Raw genomic sequence first — 21391 nt, forward strand, 5'->3', positions numbered from 1 at the left:
TTGAGAAAATGGCCTTTAAAGTTGTTCAATTGAAGTTTTTAGCAATGCATATTGCTAATCAGAAATGAAGTTTTGACATATTTAGGGCAGGAAATTTACAAAATATCTTCATGGAACATGATCTTTTCTTAATATCCTAATGATTTTGGCATAAAATAAAAAAATATATAATTTTGACCCATACAATGTATTGTTGGCTATTGCTACAAATATACTCATGCAACTGGTTTTGTGGTTCACACTTAAACCTAACCAGACCATCAAATCTGTTGTTGACCATAACTGTATCCTACTTCAACTACTGTAAAAGTGATTTGCAATTTAACAAGTATATTGTACCTAACAATTATTTGTTGTACAATGTAGAGTGTAAGTACAAGTTAAAGTCATCGTATATAAAGTGGGACCATGGTGTTTGTCATGGAAATAAATCTATGGAATATTTAAAAAAAAAAATTAAAAATGTAATGATAATATAAAACAGACAAAGAACACTCTTAAAATAAATGTTATTTATTGACATCTCTGGTTCCATGAAAAACCTTCAACATTCATGAAGCCACAAAAATATCTGCACACTAAGAAAAAAAGTTTCTTTAAGAACTGATCACTGAAAGGTTCAAAAATGGCTCTTTAATTGCATCGCAACAACAACAACAACAACAACAAAAGGTTTAAAAGCTTTATTTTTTTAAAGGCAAACCCGGGTATTAGGACTTGTTTGGCTTGATATAACACAAATTATGTCTCTTACTAATATATGTAGTAGAAAACCCATAAAATATATATGTTACTTAAAAAATTCACAACGTTTTATACATATTTTGGACTATGGACGTTGCCATTATTTTGATTATGTAAAACAGTTGCGCTCATTGAGCTAATGCCACTATCTGTATTTTTTATAACGTAACACAATTTGAACACACAATTTGGAAAGTAAAATACTGAAACGATGACCACAGCTACTGACAGACCAGGTAGATAAAATTATATAGATTCTTAAACTTGAGTGTCTATTTACACTAAGTGCAAATAGCCCGCCTTGTTGGCAAAGGCTATTTACACTAACTCCACCCACCAATGTGTGATTGAGATAATCAACACTACATAAGATGGTTGTTAAATATTAGCTCCAGTGGATAAATCGCGAGTTTTGCTTTTTTGGACGCAACTGATCCGGGTTCGAATCCCCCTTCTGGCCATTTTTTTTTCTCTCCCTTTTCTAATCTCATATCATATTGGAAAGGAATTTATTTTCAATAATCATGAGGGACATATTGAAAAGTTGAAAATAAAGTATCGTTTAGGGTTAGGGTAGATGTAAAGAGGGCTTATTGTCCCAATGAGGCAGTACCATTTAATAAATTATAATTTACACTCAGTGCGTAATTACTGCATACTGTTAATGTACTACAATACTGAGGAGCAGATAATTGCGTCTGTTTGCAATAAGTATTATAAATATCCGAAAATCCTGATATTTCAACATAGTGTAGAATCTAGCTGTTTGCACTTAGTGTAAATAGAACCCATTGTTATTTGCACTTAGTTTAAATAGCATCTATTGTTAAAAAAATATAGTATTGTCTCTTACTGTAAAAGCATCTAATTGTATTTTCACTTAGTGTAAATTGCATTTTTTTAAGAAAATATGCTATTTTCACTTAATGTAAAAAGCATCCACTTGCTATTTGCACTTAGTGTAAATAGCCTCTATCGCTATTTACATTTAGTGCAAATAGCCGCTGCCATTTTTAAAAAACTTAATCTTTCATATTTTTCTTCTAGGTATTTTAGTAAGAGACATCATCTATGTTATATTAAGACATTTATAAGTCTTAATACACAGGGTTCCCTTAAAGATCGAAGGTTATTGGTTAATTATCCTATTCCAATCACAGTTCTTTCATTTAAACAGTATCGAGTATCAATCTAAGTCACAATGCATTATTTCTTCTGCTCCACGTCTGCAACTCTTATCTTGTAGTCTCTTTTACCTCCTCCACCTCTTTCTCAGGGAGCCATCCAGTGTTCTCCCACAGAACTGGAGAAGTGATGCCAATCACACAGCCAGCGATTCTCTTCCCAGCATTCCCACTGAGTTTGCTCTCCTCATCTGACCCCATTCCCAGATCGTCCTCCTTCTCATGAACCACCACCGAGCGTCCCATAATGGACTGACCCCCGAATAGCTTGGCCTCCGGGAGCTTCAAGAAGCGCCTTATAACTCCATGCTCGGAAGCAAAGTTGCCCAGGTCTCCGGGATGACCGGGATGGAGAACCGCCTGCGGATTGTAATGAGGACCGACAGTGATGCATCCTTGGCTGAGGTCTCCATATTGATGGATGTGGATGGCGTGCACTTGCTGATCGCTGACATTCAAACCGCGGAGGTTGATTCTCACTTTTAGAGTTCCATTGGGAAAGATCTGCATGAAGAGCACCTGCCCAAAGACCTGAGGCTGGCTGGGGGGTAAATTAGGGTGGGGAACTACTTCACAAGTGGCGTAGATTGTGTTGTTAAACTCCTCGACTTCTGGCTTCGGCGCTTCGACGATCACAAGAACAGGATTGTCGGAGAACTCTGCATTTTGTATATGCAGCGCCAGCAATATTAGAGCGAGTTTTAGGATGATTTTCTCCATGCCTACAATGAAGAGCGGAATCAGTGAAATCATGCAATTTTAAAAATGCAGCATTTTTGATAGAGATGCAATTCTACTGAGTGCACATCAAAGTTCTCAATTTTGTTCTTCTTTTTTGTGCATTAGCCAAATTTCAAAGCTTTCTTCCAGGGAGCTTTGTGAGGGGAAGTTGCATTAGCTTGAAACAGCACAGCCAGATTAGATTGCATCAAGGGTAAAGTACACTCAAAAAAATAAGTCATTGGATGAACTCAATTTAATTGAGGGCAGGATTTCCATCCAATAAATATGTGTGACCCCAACTCATAAAAAACAAATTCATACAATAAAATGTAATTGAAATGGGCCAACTCAATTTGATCAAATACAGTTTCAATGAAATTGATATGTTTATGAAGTAATTATTTTATGCTTGTTGAACTCAATCTAAAACATTTAACTGGAAAACAAATAACTAGGCAGAAATTCTTCTACACTCAAAAAATGATACATTGGATTTACTTAACTTTAGGCATTAACCAACTTATTAGGCATTAGCCATAAGATGGCTTTGTTACATCCATGGCATGCCCAAAGTAGTTGTTTATTTTATTATTAAAACAACTTTAACTTATGTTATCAGGTCCTCAACCCAAGCACATGCTCTATGCATTCACCACAATGGTAACCCCCAAAAACACTACCATACCAGAAACTGTTTTAAATACAAACATAAAAGAACATTAAACATTAACAAGTCTCCCAATTTTATCATTTTATTAAAAAAATGCATAAAATAAAATTTTATTTCAACATTTACTCTCCTTATCCAGCCGTGTGCAAAGCATGATGGGAAGGGGAAATCCACTTCCTAGTTACACAAGTAAAATAATTTATGTACTCTCAACTCTACTTAATTGAAATACGTTCTTTCAAAATGAAAATATTGAGTTGAACCAAAACGAAACTGTTTCAAATCAGTTTAACACAATGCAATTGTTTAAATGGGAAACCTAACACAATGGTGTTAAATGAAAAAGATTTTTTTAAATTAACTGTACAGTGTGGTAGAATCATTTTTTTGAGTGTAGCACAACCTTATGAAAAGAATTCTGTGTACTCTTGTGAAAAACAAATTTGCATTATATTGAATGTGCACTTCAAATATATCTTTCTTCAGTCGTAAAGAAATTATGTTTTTTGAGGAAAACATTTCTCCATATAGTGGACTTTTATTTTGCCCGTGAGTTTAAACTTCCAAAATGCAGATTAAATGCAGCTTCAAAGGGCTCTAAACGATCCCAGCCGAGGAAGAAGGGTCTTATCTAGTAAAACAATCAGTCATACACTTTTTAGCCACAAATGCTTGTCTTGTCTAGCTCTGCAATGCATACTCTGTGCACTCCGGTTCAAGACAGTTAGGGTATGTCAAAAAACTCCCAACAATTTTATCCTCCAACTTCAAAATCATCCTACATCGCTTCAGAAGGACCAACCCAGTGTTTACAAAGTGAAAGTGCAAAGAAGATCAAACATTCTTTACAAAAAAGGTAAAACAGCGATGTAGGACGATTTTGAAGTAAATAAAATGGGTGTTTTTTGACATACCCTGACTGTCTTGAACCGGAGTGCACAGAGTATGCATCACAGAGCTAGACAAGAGGAGCATTTGAGGTAAAAAGTGTACATTTTTAACATTTTTTAAAGAAAATTTTGGACGTTCAAACTCAAGGGCACTGTTGAAGTCCACCATCAGGAAAAAAAAACTTCTGAAATGTTTTCCTCAAAAAACATAATTTCCTTACAACTTAAGAAAGAAAGACTTGAACATCTTGGATGACAAGGGGGTGAGTAAATTGCCTATACATTTTTGACTTTCTGTCTGTTTCTTAACACACTTAAGTACACACTCACTTTCAAAAAGTAAGCCAATAATGTCAAATTAAAAGTTACTTAAGTGCTATAAGGTAGATTTTAACCCTTTAACTGTCACACCCTATTTTTGAACATATATGACATATAAACTCAAATTGTTAGAATTCATGAACACTTTTCAATATAGACCTTTTTGATGAAAACAATCAGCAGATTATGCAGGAGTGGAATCATATTTAAGATATGAAAGTATCAAAATGTTATAGAAAATGCACTGTGCTAATTTTTTTATGTTTTATATAAAATAAATATTTTACATAACAGGTTTTACTCTAAAATTGCTATAAAATGAAAGCCGTATGTCTAAAAAAGTTATGTTACAAATTTGAAGTTGATAGAAAAAAAAAATGTGAGGTTCCTGTGAGAATTGTTTTGGATGCATTTTTCTGTCACAAATGTCTAAATGTCTTTGTCAAAATGACTTCTTTCACAAAATAACCACCAAAATAGAATATAGAGACTCAGACATTTACAACAATATGTATTTTGTAACGATTATAAAATACCGTAACACATTTTGTAATATGACACTTGACACCACCCACTAATGGGGAGGAGACTGCTAAAAAAATTTAAAATTCTTTTTCAAAATGGTTTTCACAGGATGAATTTATATATATATATATATATATATATATATATATATATATATATATATATATATATATTGTATGATGATTATTAAACTATGTGATAGGGAAAAAAGACAACGATTAAATGTGCCAAGTGTCCCACAGTTGGTTTTAATTATCTTTTGTTGTGCCTAAAAGAATTTAACGTGTCTCATTTGATACTACATTTAAAGTTAATATATTTTGAATGCACAGATTTGCAACTTCATCATTACAAATGTGTAATTACAAAGAAATGTAAATATAGAAATAGATGTTAAAGTATAGAAATTACATCAAAGTATATTTTAGTTTACCATAGATGTTTGTCAGTACATTCAGCAGTACTTTAACCATATTTCAAAAACAACACAAGTAATTATAAAATTACACATAAAGATACTTAAGTCTGTAAGTGTCTCAAAATTGAATTTAATATACATTAAAATTTTATTTTCATAATATGTACTCTTTTTTTAAATAAAGGTGCTTCACGATGCCATAGAAAAGCCTTTTTGTCTAAATGGTTCCATAAAGAACCTTCAACATCTGAAGAACATTTCTGTTTCACAACATGCTCTTTGTGCTGAAAGAAAGTTCTTCAGATTATAAAAAGTATACAAGAAATGGTTCTTTAAAAAACCTTTGACTGAATGGTTCTTTGTGGAACCTAAAATAGTTCTTATGAGTTTTTTAAAGCACCTTTATTTTTAAGAGTGTAAACGTTAAAAAGAAAGTCAAAATATTCATGTTTTTGCTTTACACTAAGATTTTTAACTTATATAGCTAAATCTTGACAGCAAAATGCTTTTCTTTCATCTGTCTGGTACACAAAAAAGACCGTTGCATAAAAAGCCACATTCCTGTTTAGTCACCATTGATTCAAAATTTGCACCAACTATCAATTACAAATAAATATATAAAGAAAAACACTGAAAAACAGCAAAGGCATTCATACCGTAAATTGAATTGTTGTCCTGAAAAGCTCACAAGATTAGTGCAAAGCTTAATCTGTGTGCAGCCGTGAACCGGGGTTGAACGAATGTCCACTGTGATCAAACTTTGTATTATTGATTGGCTGCTCTTCTGAGAACTCACAACTTACATAACTTACAAGTTAACCACGTAACCACACTCCTTGTTATGTTTGGTTACAGTTACTTTACAACTACACTCTTTAAAAAAAGGTGCTTCATTATGCCATAAAAGAACCTTTTTTGTCTAAATGGTTCTATAAGGAACTTTTAATGTCTGAAGAACCTTTCTATTTCACAAAATGTTCTTTGTGGCATAAGATTATAAAAAGGTAAGAAATAGATGGCAATTTAAAGAACCTTTGACTGAATGGTTCTTTGTGGAAACAAAAATGGTTCTTCTATGGCCTCACTGTGAAGAACCTTTTAAAGCACCTTTATGAAACACATTGACACAACATTAAAGTTGTGTTCCGGTCATTTTGATCTATAGAGAGGATTTTCTTTTTTTTTGCTAAAAATGCTATTAATGTTATTACAATGGACTGAAACTTACAGACCTTGCTACAAAGGTAATAAGAACTTCTCTTTTTTTTCTTCATAGTTTTGTACTTTTTAAAAAAAAACAAAATTTGTCCCCATCTTGTTACACTTGTGGTGTTTGGAGTCAAAAATAACTAAACTGGCCTCCAAAAAATACTACTCCAATTCAAAAGTTTGGGATCAGTACATTTTTTAATGTTTTTAAAGAAAAACACTTTCTTATGCTCATCAAGGCTGCATTTATTTGATCTAAAATACAGAAAAAAACTATAATATTGTGAAATATTATTTAAATTTAAAATAACTGTTTTCTATGTGAATACATTTAAATTGTAATTGATTCCTATGATGCAAAGCTGAATTTTCAGCATCATTACTCCAGTATTTAGTGTCACATGATCCTTTAGAAATCATTCTAAGATGCTGATTTATTATCAGTGTTGAAAACAGTTGTGCTGCGATACCTGTGATACTTTTTTTCGGGATCCTTTGATTGATAAAAGGTTAAAAAGAACAGCATTTATTTAAAATAGAAAGGATTTCTAACAATATACACAATTGCTTAAACATTTGGGGTCAGTACATTTTTATCCTTTTTTTTAAGAAATTAATACTTTTATTCATCAAGGATGTGTTAAATTAAGTGATAGCATACATTTACATTCTTAGAAAATATTTATATTCTTTCTAACTTGTTATTCATCAAAGAATCCTTAAATATTCACAGGTTCCATAAAATATTTGTTACCTGTTACCAACATTGATCATTCTAATAATAAATCAGCATATTAGAATGATTTCTGAAGGATCATGTGACACGTAAGACTGGAGTAACAGCTGATAAAAATTCTACTTTGCATAAATTATGAATAAATTATATTTTAAAGTATGTTTCATGAGCATAGGAGACTTCTTTAAAAAAAACAATACATCTCTTAGTGATCACAAACTTTTGAGTGATGTCTTTTTATGCTATATTATTACAAAATATTGTATTCGATGTTTTTATCATTTTTTTTTTCAAATTAGCACACACTAATAAATAATAATAATAAATAAAAATGTGTGAATTTTTTTCTCGTACTTTATTACATTGTGTTTTATCATTACAGACTATATATAACAGAGCAGGTATTTTTTGTTCGAAATTATCGATCTTTGGCCTCATTCAACTTTTTTTTGAATTAGCAAATCCTACAAATAATGTTTTATAATGGTAGCAATAGCCAGAAATACATTGTATGGGTTTTCTTTTATGCCAAAAAATCATTAGGGTAATAAGTAAAGATCATTTTCCATGAAGACATTTTGTACATTTCCCACAGTAAATATAACAAAAGTTAATTTTTGATTAGTAATATGCACCGCTAAGAACTTCATTTGGAAAATTTTCTCAATATTTAGATTTGTTTGCACCCTCAGATTCCAGATTTTTAAATACTGTCATATACAAACCATACATCAGTGGAAGAAAGTGTATTTATTCAGCTTTCAGATGATGTATAAATCTTAATTTAAAAACTGACCCTTATGGGGTTTTGTGGTCCCATTTTTAAAGCCACTCCTTGTTCATCTCACATAAAGGACTGTCATAAGTGAATATCTGGCAGTTCTTCTGTTTCAAGAAAGCATTTGTGCAGACTCTGTCCTAAGCCTGTCAGGCCTATTTCACATGCAATTGGCCTGTTATTTAATTGTCTGTGAAAGCGGAAATAAAAATGCCCTGTATTTCAGATTTATACAGTGCAAAGTCTTGTTAACGTTAACTTTGTTTTTCCCATCACCATCAATTCCCAGCCGCGAGCAATGATCCAGTTGCTATTATGTAGCTTGTTAGCCATGCCTAGGCTGTGTAATTACCTGTGTCGACGGCAATGATTGTCTTCTGCACTGGTTGATTCATTGCAGTATATTATCATAATCTGAGATGTACAAGAGCTCAGTACATTCTGAGACTTCAGTCGGGATATTCTCAAAGGGTGCCAGTACAGGTTTTGGTGATTTCCCAGTAATATCTTGGATTGAAATAAATAAGGTGTTGTCTATTACTGAAAAGTGATTTCTGAGTAATAAAACATCTCAAATCTTCACAGTAAAATTGGATATTTGCAGCCAGACTTATGATAGGGCATTTATGTCTGAGACATCTTTTAGTGTCATACTGAAAGTGATAGGAATTAAATTAATAAAAATAAAGATAATTAACCATTCAATTATTTACTTGCATGTTGTTGAAAAAACTAAGAATTCTGAAAAGCATTTTTTATGTTTTTTAAAAAGTCTCTTCTGCTCACCAAGCCTGCATTTATTTGATCTGAAGTACAGCAAAAGCAGTAAAATTTTGAAATATTTTTACTATTAAAATTAGTGTTTTCTATTTGAATGTGTTTTAAAATGTAATTTATTCCTGTGATTTCAAAGCTGAATTTTTTGCATCATTATTCCAGTCTTCATTAACCTTCAGAAATCATTCTAATATGCTGATTTGCAGTTCTTTTTTTATCATTATGTTGAAAACAGCTGAGTAGAATTTTTCCTGGTTTCTTTGGTGAATAAAAAGTTCAAAAGAACAGCATTTGGTTGAAATATAAAACTTTGTAAGATTATTAATGTCTTTATCATCACTTTTGATCAATTTAAAGCATCCTTGCTAAATAGAAGTATTAATTTCTCTCTCTCTCTCTCTCTCTCTCTCTCTCTCTCTCTCTCTCTCTCTCTCTCTCTCTCTCTCTCTCTCTCTATTTATCAAAGAATCCTGAAAAAATGTACTCAACTGTTTTAAATATTAATGATGATGATGATAATAATAATAATAATAATAATAATAATAATAAATGTTTCTTAAACAGCAAGTCATTGTATTAGAATGATTTCTAAATGATCATGTGACACTGAAGACTGGAGTAATGATGCTAAAAATTCAGCTTTGAAATCAGGAATAAATTACATTTTAAAATATATTCAATTAGAAAGCAGTTTTTTAATATATTATTATTTATTTTAAAATATTTCACAACTAAATCAGGCTTGGTAAGCAGAAGTGACTTTAAAAAACATAAAAAAAATTGTGTTTTATGCTTATAATTGTTTTGCATGTGCACTTGTAATTTACTAGAAATTAATAAAAGTAATTTTATTACTAGTAGATTGTAATTGTACTCGCGGATGCATATTAAATTAAACAAAAAGGCCACAAAAAGAAGCGCTTTCATGATTGTTTTTATTTAAAAAATATAAATTTTGAAAAATATAACATTTGAAATCATTACAGTTTAATATTTTGATGTGCGCACTAACATACTACAGCATATTTTTATTTATTTATTTTTATTATTGAGCAATAACAATTTACAAACTCAAGTGGGGAAAACAATAATACACACTTTACCTTAATTAAATCTAAAATAATCTACACACAATAAACAACAAACAAGTGAAATACTTTTTAAATATACTTTTTTCGGGGGTTGCAAGGAAAATAAACAAATAAATGAAAAAATATACAAATCTTACCATTCTTAAAAGGAAAGAGACTCATACAAGGTTTTATGCAATTCACCAAATGGTTGACTTTCTGTTGACTTAGTGTTTTAAAGATTATACAACAGCACATGTAGTCTAAGTATATTGATTAGGCCTTTAATTTTAACTCTAGTCTGTAGTGTGTTATTCAGTATCACATTTACGGTTAATATATTTTAAATGTAAATTTTCAAAAAAAAAAATGTTACTTTTAACAACAGTTAATTGCAGTTAATTAAAATAATAAAAATGCATCAGTAATGGCTAGCAAAGAAAATCCAATGAGACAAACTCTATACCGCCCCATGCGGTTAATACCGGAAGTGCAGCTCTGCGAGGAGGCGGTCGGCTTTATTTGGCGCTACATATAATAACCTCCGCGTACTCTATGCAGGGCACCCACAGTGTAAATGATTTAAAACACCTCTCTTGCATCTCAAGCCAAAATACATCGAGAACTGCAATAAATAATATGCATAAACAGAGGTGTCTGTTGCAGTGTTCATCTCCAGTGCACTTGAAATAATAATGATGAGGTAAGTGCTTCCGGTCGCCATCTTGTCGTTTAGCCGTGCATGAGAGAGAGAGCGCAGCGGCTGCGTTGGAGTAACCGACCAAACTCTTTTCTCTTTTGCTTTATTAACATTTCTATCACGAGATGTCAAAACGGCATCGGCTGGATCTAGGCGATGATTATTCGTCGAGCAAGAAAAGGTCGTCTGACGGGTATGTTGAGCTTGAGGACTGTGTTTAGCAGTTCGCTGTGGAGGGAAAGAGCGGCTAGCTTGTGCTAGCATGCTCACACTCTTGTCCTGGTGTGGTTTTAATGTTGCACAGACAGTGACACAATTGCTAATAAATACTGTAACGTTGTATGAAATGCATGGTTGCTTTCAAAAGAGGTTATCTTGGGTCGTAGGAAAGCACGTTGTTTTGGACAGAAGCGGTTGAGTCTTTGTGACTGATGCCGCTAGCACGTGTCTGATCGCGGTTTGACATACAACAGGCATTATTTACATTTCACTTAATTTTTGGAGTAGTTTGTTTACTTTACGTTTTTGGTTCGCAGAAAGCGTCAAGAAGCGTTTGTGCTGCATAGGATGAGTATTAAAGAAGGCCGCTAAATGAATAGTGGGCGATGTTGAGTGTAAATATGTTGTGTGATGGTGACTTTGTCGGTGTCGGAATGTGCCACAGCTAGGTTGTGAAACTCCCCGCTATAAAAAGTTAATATGTGATGAGTGTTTAGGATATGAGCGTGTAAATCCTGAGATATTATGTAAGTGAGGCTGGTTTTAGGCTGCATGTGCTTAAAGCGTGGCCTGCTTTGTTTATCTTTGGTTTTCAGTTACATTGTGTTAATTTTAATATGTGGTTTTTTTATTTTTAATAACGTTAATTACTCGTAGTTTGGGTTTAGTAGTGATGTCTGAATTCTAAATGAGTCGTTTTGTTCTGCCGGATCTCTTAAACGATTCGGTTGAATCGGATCTTTAGTGTTCTAATCTAAACGATTCGTTAACAAAGCTGAGTGAATCGGTTCGGTCGTCAACTCGTTGAACTAATAAGTGAACAGAGATAATAGGTTTTTATCGATGGCTGTGGAACTTTGACGGTGTTTTAGTGGCACATTAAAAAATATTAAGTCAAAATACTATGAGAATAAAATGCTATGAGAATAAAGTTGAAATACTATGCGAATAAAATACAAGAGTAAAGTCGAAATACTACGAGAGTAAAGTCGAAATACTGTAAGAATAAAATACTATGAGAATAAAGTTGAAATACTATAAGAAAATACGAGAGTAAAGTCGAAATACTATAAGAATAAAATACTATGAGAATAAAGTCGAAATACTATGAGAATAAAATACGAGAGTAAAGCTGAAATACTATGGGAATAAAGTCGAAATGCTATAACAAAATACAATGAGAATAAAGTCGAAATACTTTGAGAATAAAGGTGAAATACTATAATAAAATACATTGAGAATGAAGTCGAAATGCTTTGAGAATGAAGTCGAAATGCTTTGAGAATAAAGGTGAAATACTATAATAAAATGCATTGAGAATAAAGTCGAAATGCTTTGAGAATAAAGGTGAAATACTATAATAAAATGCATTGAGAATAAAGTCGAAATGCTTTGAGAATAAAGGTGAAATACTATAATAAAATGCATTGAGAATAAAGTCGAAATGCTTTGAGAATAAAGGTGAAATACTATAATAAAATGCATTGAGAATGAAGTCGAAATGCTTTGAGAATGAAGTCGAAATGCATTGAGAATAGAGGTCGACCGATATTGGTTTTTACCGATACCGATAGCTAGGTTGGACCACACTGGCCGATACCGATTAATTAACCGATAGTTTTTGAAAATAGATACTGAACGGCAACTAAAATACTGCTCTGCTAGTTTTAAAAAAGTAATAAACCAAACTTTGTAAATTAATAAAAATATTAATTTTAATTATATATTGATCATTAAAGTTATTTCATAGTTCATTAATGTTAACAAAATAACACTCTAACAAGGAACAACACTTCTATTCTACAGCTTTCATCAATCTTAGTTGATGTTACAAATGAGCTCATTGTAAAGTGTTATTTCATATTAACAGTATAGGGGTGGGAATATTTACATTTTAAAAATATGTAAAATTGCAGTTTCTATGCTTTTTGTTTATATTTGGAATCTCTGTATGTTAGTACTGCATTATCAAAATTAAGATTCAATTTAATCACGATTTTCAATAACAACTAAATATAACCATGCATCACATTCTCAGTTTTCAATATTACTGCACATGGCTACATTTTCATATACATTTTATATAATTTATTTTGAGCAAAATTTACTTTATTTTTTTATTATATAAGCAGGCTACTTTTAAACCAATTACTTATTTAAAATAAGTGTTCTTTAAGTATCCAAAAGTTAACAGACAATAGTTATTTTTTCCTTTCGTTTGATTATTACTGATGAGATCATTGACAGTGGCTGCATTCAAACGAATGCACAGATCTATTTCGATATATCAGATGCCCTGCTCTGAAAACATAACTGACTGTGTTTACATCAGTTTCGTATAAAAGTATTCGAAATGGCAAGTGCATTAACCGCATCTGCAATCGAGCTTTTTAGGACGAACAAACACAAATTGCAAGTGAAAGTCTGTCAGTGCGCGAGTTTTGTGCATCTAATATACTGCATTACAAACGGCAGAAATGAAGGCACATGTAAAGTAAAAAACTGCGGGTGGAAGCACGCACTGTCAAGCAATGCACACGAGTCTCACAGTGCAAATTCTGTGCAATGAAGCCAGCAGCGTTTCAGGCGCTCACGCGTGCCATATGCGGGGAAAACCACAAGCTCCTTGAAGAGAGGGTTGTGATGCATTGGATGCAGCGCTGCGTTGCGCGAACAACTCGCAGGTATCTAACACACACAGGATGCGTCGTGTAGTTCAAGCAGAAATCTAAAACAGTTTATTTAATCACCAAATGGGCAAATGTTTACTTCAAGAATGATCAAAAAAGCGGCAAAGATTAGTTTAAACAACAGATCAAACGGAAAGAGAAAGTACAATCTATATTGTTGTAGCCATTTAAGAAAATGTGTTATCTGTTTTACATTTATGTTTAAATATTATTTGTTTGTGTTTTGTTTCAGTTTAATCTGTTAATTGCGAAAGAAGTATGTGTAATTTGTAAATGTCATAAAGGACGTGGTATGATTTGGACGGCAATACGTCGGGAGAATTGGAGAGGGTCAGACACAATTGTTGACCACTTCCACCTTTTTATTTGTGGAAAATCCCTTTTTAAACGAATTTCGTTTTGTATAATTTTTATCTTAATTTTGAATACATATTTTTGTTGATCAGTTATTAAAATCAAGTAAGAACAAGGAAAATTGCATTGTGAAATAAAGTGCGTAACAAGATGCAAACCTACCATGCTTCCGCGGCCTGAAGAAAAGGCTAAAACATAAATAATAGCTCTATATGAAGCATACAGACTTTATTAGAGCTACAGAAATACGAATTTATAACTTAAATGCACAATCTTCCAGCAGGGTCAAGCCTTTATAAACATTAACAACAATTTGGGACAGAGATATGTAATGTAAAACTGTGAGTGGCGCAGCAGGATTCTGTAGGCTGAATGAACACGGTTTGCTTTCTCACATCAAGTCTTTAAATCTGCAATTTTGCTGGCTACCAATATGACCAACTGGATATAAATCACTGCAAATATATGGTAACAATCCTGACATTTAACATTGGTGTCTGACTTAACCTCTCATACTCTATGACAGCGGAGCGGAGCGTGAGCCGCTTCAGCAAAGAACGCAATCCGGAAAAACTATCGGCATGGATTTTTGCCGATAACCGATAGTTCAGCCAATCAACTATCGGTGCCGATTAATCGGCAAAACCGATACATCGGTCGACCTCTAATTGAGAATAAAGTCGAAATACTTTGAGAATAAAGGTGAAATACTATAATAAAATGCATTGAGAATGAAGTCGAAATGCTTTGAGAATAAAGGTGAAATACTATAATAAAATGCATTGAGAATGAAGTCGAAATGCTTTGAGAATAAAGTAGAGAAATTGCCAGAATAAAGTCCTCAAATAAACTGAAACCCAACAGCTGTAAAAGTCTCATTAAGAAGATGTGTTATGTAAGAGTTGGTTAAAAGAGTCACACAGTCAATTGGTTAAACACAAATATCATGAATATTTTCAGTTTGAGTACTAACTTTGTCAGTAAACTGAACTCCTGTGTCATTACTTGTCTTTCCATCAGAAAGGACCGTGACAGAGATCGGGATGACCGGTCGAAGGACCGCGATCGTGACCGCGACAGAGACAGAGACCGTGATCGAGACCGGGATAGAGGAGAAACCAAGGCGTCCAGCGCGTCCCTCAGCTCCAGCGTGTCCGGCGTTGGGATGATCCCGCTGAAGCAGACGGCCATGCAGCAGCAGATCAATCCCTTTACCAACCTGCCTCACACGCCGCGCTTCTACGAGATCCTCAAGAAGAGGCTGCAGTTGCCCGTCTGGGAGTATAAAGAACGTTTTAATGACATCCTCAACCGGCATCAGAGCTTTGTGCTCGTTGGAGAGACAGGCTCTGGAAAGACCACACAGGTTAGACCAAATGTTCCACAAAAACATCTGTAGCCAGAAGCTCCTTGCATTTAGAGATCTTTCAACAATGAGTATTAGAGGTATTAATTAGGGTGTTTTAGATTGTTCTTCTTCATAATAAGTGCTTAGTGAGTGCCTAAACTTGGGTTAAAGCATGATTGTGGCTTAGTGCAGTTATGAAATTGTAAAGTCTGTGATTTAATGATATTGCTCCTTAACTTTTGTGACTTCAAGTCCTGTGAGTTTGGGTTGCTTATAACATGCTTTAAAAAAAAAAAAAAAAAAAGTATATGCACCAACCATCTTACCACATTTGTAATGAGAATAATTTATAAATTGGTTCTCAATAAACGATTTAACGTCTTCCTGCAGTTTTCCGGCAAAACAAAGCTCTGTAGGTGAAATAAATTAATAAATTATACATTAAATGAAACGTGTATAAATTAAAGTGGTTATAAATATTAGTAATTTTATTGTTCTCCAAAATATTCTAAATGTTGTTTTGTTGTTTTTGCTATTATAATTACTACATATTTTAATAGTAAGATATTTATTTATTGATTAAATTTTTATTTAAAACAATATTTTTGAAAAGTAAATTACGACAACAATATTATAATTAATATTTATTAGTATTATATTAAAGTAATTTATAAGTTATAAAAATCAATGAAGAAATATATTGCTATAGTACTATTAAAAAAACTATTATTTAAATGTTAGTTTTATGTATTTATTTAATAGTGCATAATATATTGTTGTTGACTTTATTATTGTTGTTTCCATTATTATTATGGTAACACTTTACAATAAGGTTTATTAGTTTGCTACATTAGTTATCTATAGCTACAATAAATTAAATGTATATAAATGGTAAATATTAGTTTTGTAATTTTATTGTTCTCTAAAATATTATTAAATGTTTTATTGTTGTTTTTACTATTAATAATAATAATAATTTAATAGTAAGATATCAATATTTATTGATTTATATTTGTAAACAGTATTTTCGATAACAATGATTATAATAATATTATAAAAACAAGAGCTTAATAATAATAATGGTGCAAGTATTTTATAAATTATAAAAATAAAGAAATATATTTTTCTTACTACTATGAAAAAAGACTTATTTAAAAAAGTTACTATATTTAATAGTGCATAATATATTGTTGTTGACTTTATTATTGTTGTTTCCATTATTATTATGGTAACACTTTACAATAAGGTTTATTAGTTTGCTACATTAGTTATCTATAGCTAAAATAAATTAAATGTATATAAATGGTAAATATTAGTTTTGTAATTTTATTGTTCTCTAAAATATTATTATAAATGTTTTATTGTTGTTTTTACTATTAATAATAATAATAATAATTTAATAGTAAGATATCAATATTTATTGATTTATATTTGTAAACAGTATTTTCAATGACAATGATTATAATAATATTATAAAAACAAGAGCTTAATAATAATAAAGGTGCAAGTATTTTATAAATTATAAAAATAAGGAAATATATTTTTCTTACTACTATGAAAAAAGACTTAAAGTTACTATATTTTATAGTGCATAATATATTGGCATTGTCTTTATCATTGTTCCTATTATTATTATGGTAACACTTTATAATAAAGTTCATTATTTAATATTAGTTATCATGAACTAAGAATGTGCAATACTTCTATAGCATTTATTAATCTTGGTGTTAATTTGAGCATTTACTAATGCATAATTTAAAAAGTTGTTTGTTAACATTTATTTAAGCATTGTGAATTAACATGAACAACATTGGATGTGTATAGTGTGTAATAAACGTTTTGTGTGCTTATGTTAGTTAATACACTAATGTTAACAAATGACGCATTGTAAAGTGTTGATACATTTTCTGTTGCATATTGAATGCATTGAAAAACAGGTTTTACTACTTTTTTATTTTTGTCTTTAGCTTATCTCATCTAGTGTCAAATATTTCTCTGCTCTCCTTTCTGGTATCTTAAATGATGCTGCTGCTTACTAACAGGCTTAGGCAACCAAAGCTGGTGTGCCCTTTTCACAACCTTCCCGGGAGGGATTCTGACAAATTTGTGACCAGCACCATGTTAACAAATGTACTTACTCGTTTGTTTAAGGCAATACCAGAGAAACGCGGTAAAGCATGTTAATGTATTGGTCGGCACTTGTTTTTCAGATCCCTCAGTGGTGTGTGGACATGGTGAGGGCGCTCCCCGGCCCCAAGCGCGGTGTGGCTTGTACACAGCCCCGAAGGGTGGCAGCCATGAGTGTGGCTCAGAGAGTGGCAGATGAAATGGACGTCATGCTGGGGCAGGAGGTCGGATACTCCATCAGATTTGAAGACTGTAGCTCGGCAAAGACCATACTGAAGTAAGCTAGCTTTCTTGCAGAAAACAAAGATGTGTATGCAGGTCTCTACACTTACTTTTCTTTTTAGGAGAACTTGTACTCCTAGCATAAATGTAGGAGTAGGGATGCACCGAAATAAAAATTCTTGCCTGAAGCCAAATAAAATTCAACACTGGGCCCAAGGCCAATTACAGAACATGGTTTTTCGTGTTTTCCCCCCATGTATTTTGTCAATTCTTTCAACATTGCGTTAATTAAATAGGCAAAATGTGCTTTTTAGAGTTTTGTCTTGCTTTTTAAAAAAGAAATCAATTACAAAACAACGATTTAAAAATATGTAGTTAACACTGAACATTGTTAACATTCTAGTAGACATTATAGCCTACAAACAAAGCACAATTTAACTTAAAAGCAATGTTAATTCAATAAAATAATATTCTTTGGCCATTTGTAAGACTCCCTTCTTGAATCAGCCATTTGTTTTAATGTACAAATAAATGCAGCCTTGCTGAGCAAAGAAGAATGTTATAAAGTATTAATAGAGCTGTTATAATGATTGTTATCATTATTTTTGTCTTTTTTTTATTTTACAGAACAACAGTAAAAATCACAATACTAAAATTTATGAATGTTGACTTTTATTTTGGCGGAAACCCACAAGAAGACCTCAGCTAGTCAAGACCTTATTGACTTTTTGCTGACAGCAGCAGATTTATGAATGATTCTCAGATTTTCCTTGCGCTTTGGACTTTAAACCCCTGGCTAAGGAGCTTGTGCAGTGCAGTCAGAATAAATACAATTTGTTTGTGTGTTAGACAACATAACGTTCTGTAGTTTATTTACTAATGGTTTAAGGCCATTTTGCGATTTTCATACAGTAACCAGAAACAACCAGCCCTTTCTCTTCTCAGGAAAGACATGTGATGCGATACTAAACAGTCTCTCGCTGTCGGTGCTTGGAATGATTTTTGCATCTTTCTTTGAAAGCTTTTCACTGCTTCCACACTGATGACATGCTGCTTTAGTGCATTCCTACTGTATATTCGATTGTGTCACGTTATTGTTTGGTAAAAAAATTTTGGCCAAACACCGAAAGAGCTTTTTTTTTTTTTTTTGCTATTTTCGACCAAATAATTTAGGTTGCCGAACATTCGGCGCATCCCCATTTAGGAGCACAGTCAAAATTTCAGGATCACATTCTAAACGATAATCAAAAAAAATCTGCTTAAAAAAATTAGCCTTTCTATTATGAGGTGATATTTGACTCCATAAAGTGATTTACATAGGAATTTTGTTTTTACCTTTGTAATGGCATTTTTCTAACTTTATTACAGGTATATCATCTTTTATGTCAATTTTGTTTTAAAAATTATTTAAGCTTTTAAAAGTTTCTAATTAAAGCAACAGAATAAGTACAAGTAGAATAATAAGTTACCAATCAAATATAATCAGTATTAACAAAATTAATTTGTACTTTGGAGCTGGCATAGAACACAAAAGTGGCTCGTCTTTTTTTTGGTGACACCTGAGATAAAGATAAGTGAATGAATGTGTTTTGTGTTTGCAGATATATGACAGATGGTATGTTACTCCGTGAGGCTATGAACGACCCGCTGCTGGAGCGATACGGTGTCATAATTCTTGATGAGGCTCACGAGCGTACATTAGCCACAGATATTCTGATGGGCGTCCTCAAGGAAGTGGTTCGGCAGAGATCCGACCTTAAGGTATGTCATGCTGATCAGGAGCTTGCACCACCTTGTGGTAATTTTTTTTTTTTTTTTTTCTATTTCATATAAAGTGGAGACATGAAGGGAACAATATTTAGGTCAGTGTGAAATGGAAATTCACCCCATTTTCTAAAATGCGTCTTAAAGGAGAAGTTCAGAGAATTTACAGATAATTTACTCACCCCCTTGTCATCCAAGATGTTCATGTCTTTCGTAAAGAAATTGTTTTTTGAGGAATTTCAGACTTTTAGGTGCCCTGAGTTTGAACTTCCAAAATGCAGTTTAAATGCAGCTTCAAAGGGCTCTAAATGATTCCAGCTGAGGAAGAAGAGTCTTATCTAGTGAAACAACCAATTATTTTCTGAAAAAAATTGACAATTTATACACTTTTTAACATCAAACACTCATCTTGCCTAGCTCTGCGTCAACTCTGTGTATTCCAGTAAATTGAACTACTTGGTAAATCATGCGATCAAAGATATTTGATCAGAAAAGCATTAAAGGAACACTCCACTTTTTTTGGAAATAGGCTCATTCTCCAACTCCCCCCGAGTTAATAAGTTGATTTTTACCGTTTTGAAATCCATTCAGCCGTTCTCCTGTTCTGGCGATATCACTTTTAGCATAGCTTAGCATAAATCATTGAATCCTATTAGACCAGTAGCATCGCGTTCAAAAATGACCAACGAGTTTCGATATTTGTCCTATTTAAAACTTGACTCTTCTGCAGTTATATCGTGTACTAAGACCAGCGGAAATGTAAAGCTGCGGTTTTTTCCTGGCCGATAAGATTAGGAACTACACTCCCATTTCGGCGTAATAGTCAAGGAAGTTTGCTGCCGTAACATGGCCGAAGCAGGCGCAGTAATATCACAAAGCGCCTGAAATTAGATCCCAGCTAGGTAACTTCCAATGTGACCGGTGCTAAGTTTGTGTAATTCCGGTTGTTGCAGCTGTCAGAGTTGCAGCTGGTAAATTGTTAGTGGCTGGATTTACCTGTGTGCGATTAGCTATGGTTATGTGCATTGTAAGGGGCTGTGATAGTAAGTCGAAGACGTACTCTACTACCATGTTTCATAGAATTCCCACGAAAAAAAAAAGCAATTCCGACTAATGAATCAATGGCTGGCTGCTCTGAACATGGATCTCAAAACACCGTTAGCAACGATCAAGAAATGGCGTGTTTGCTCCGAGGATTTTGAACCAGATGACTATTTGGATAGTTTTACCGGTACTACAGCACGGCGTCTAAAGGACACGGCGATCCCAACAATCTTCAAACTAACGTTACAGACAGGACAACGAGGAGCATCGCCCACGGCTGTAAGTGTAACATGATATTGTTGGCTAACGTTACCTGTGAAATGCAACCCCTGAAGAGTAGTTTTGGGCGAACAGTTGGCCTAGTATTTGCTATGACCAAATTCCATGTATGATTGCAAAAGAAAGTTATTGCGAACAGTCGGTGGTGTTTAAAGTCAGTTTTGAGTAAAAGTGTACATCATGAATATAAGCCTGAAAATGCAAACTGACAGTATGCATTTAAAATCTTTATATTATATATTGTAGTGGTTGCAGGAATAACTTACTCTTGCGACAGCTGGCCATTAGGTCCACTCGGCGTGTGACGTTTTTTCTAGTTTATTTGATCAAACCGGAAAAAAAGTCTACTACTGCAGGATGCAGCATTGCATCCAAGTCCTCGGATGTTGCGACATGCAACTTCCTCATCAGGTAGATCCACCCTTGCCATCGATGGCAATACCTGGTCCCACTCGCGACAACACAGGCACTCACTTTCAGTTGGCATGGGTTGGCAAGCCCCACCAGCTCGAATCTGCTCTCCTCATCCCTTCTGTCCCAGGCAGTTCAGACACACTTTCTTGTCTTTCGCGTTCCAAAACCTTAGCTTCAGTGAATTC

The 21391-nt window shown here is 33.1% G+C and overlaps 2 protein-coding genes across 3 annotated transcripts in view; one reads left to right on the forward strand and one right to left on the reverse strand.

Annotated features, from left to right (window-relative positions):
* Nucleotides 1-497: 497 nt before the first annotated feature.
* Nucleotides 498-6234, reverse strand: LOC141331790 (extracellular superoxide dismutase [Cu-Zn]-like). The gene is made up of 2 exons (XM_073836820.1): nucleotides 6132-6234; nucleotides 498-2650 (listed from the first exon to the last, which is right to left on the reverse strand). Exon 2 carries the CDS (start codon nucleotides 2646-2648, stop codon nucleotides 1980-1982), a length of 669 nt encoding a protein of 222 aa, XP_073692921.1. The 5' UTR covers nucleotides 2649-2650; nucleotides 6132-6234; the 3' UTR covers nucleotides 498-1979.
* A 4347-nt stretch (nucleotides 6235-10581) lies between these two features.
* The window catches only part of dhx15 (DEAH (Asp-Glu-Ala-His) box helicase 15), a 61620-nt gene continuing 50810 nt past the window's right edge, over nucleotides 10582-21391 (forward strand). The window contains exons 1-4 of one of the 2 annotated variants that reach the window (XM_073835599.1): nucleotides 10582-10748; nucleotides 15029-15374; nucleotides 17567-17760; nucleotides 19307-19466. In XM_073835599.1, the coding sequence (XP_073691700.1) occupies nucleotides 10741-10748; nucleotides 15029-15374; nucleotides 17567-17760; nucleotides 19307-19466 (708 nt within the window). In that variant the 5' untranslated portion in view covers nucleotides 10582-10740. Of the gene's footprint in view, nucleotides 10749-10786; nucleotides 10939-15028; nucleotides 15375-17566; nucleotides 17761-19306; nucleotides 19467-21391 lie in introns of those variants that run through there. The other variant, XM_073835598.1, reaches the window with a different exon arrangement.

Source organism: Garra rufa, chromosome 3, assembly GCF_049309525.1.
Source record: "Garra rufa chromosome 3, GarRuf1.0, whole genome shotgun sequence".
NCBI lineage: Eukaryota > Metazoa > Chordata > Actinopteri > Cypriniformes > Cyprinidae > Garra > Garra rufa.

Excerpts from the sequence above, each read along its gene's own strand:
- LOC141331790 (XM_073836820.1), bottom strand. The coding sequence starts at position 2,648 with ATGGAGAAAATCATCCTAAAACTCGCTCTAATATTGCTGGCGCTGCAT.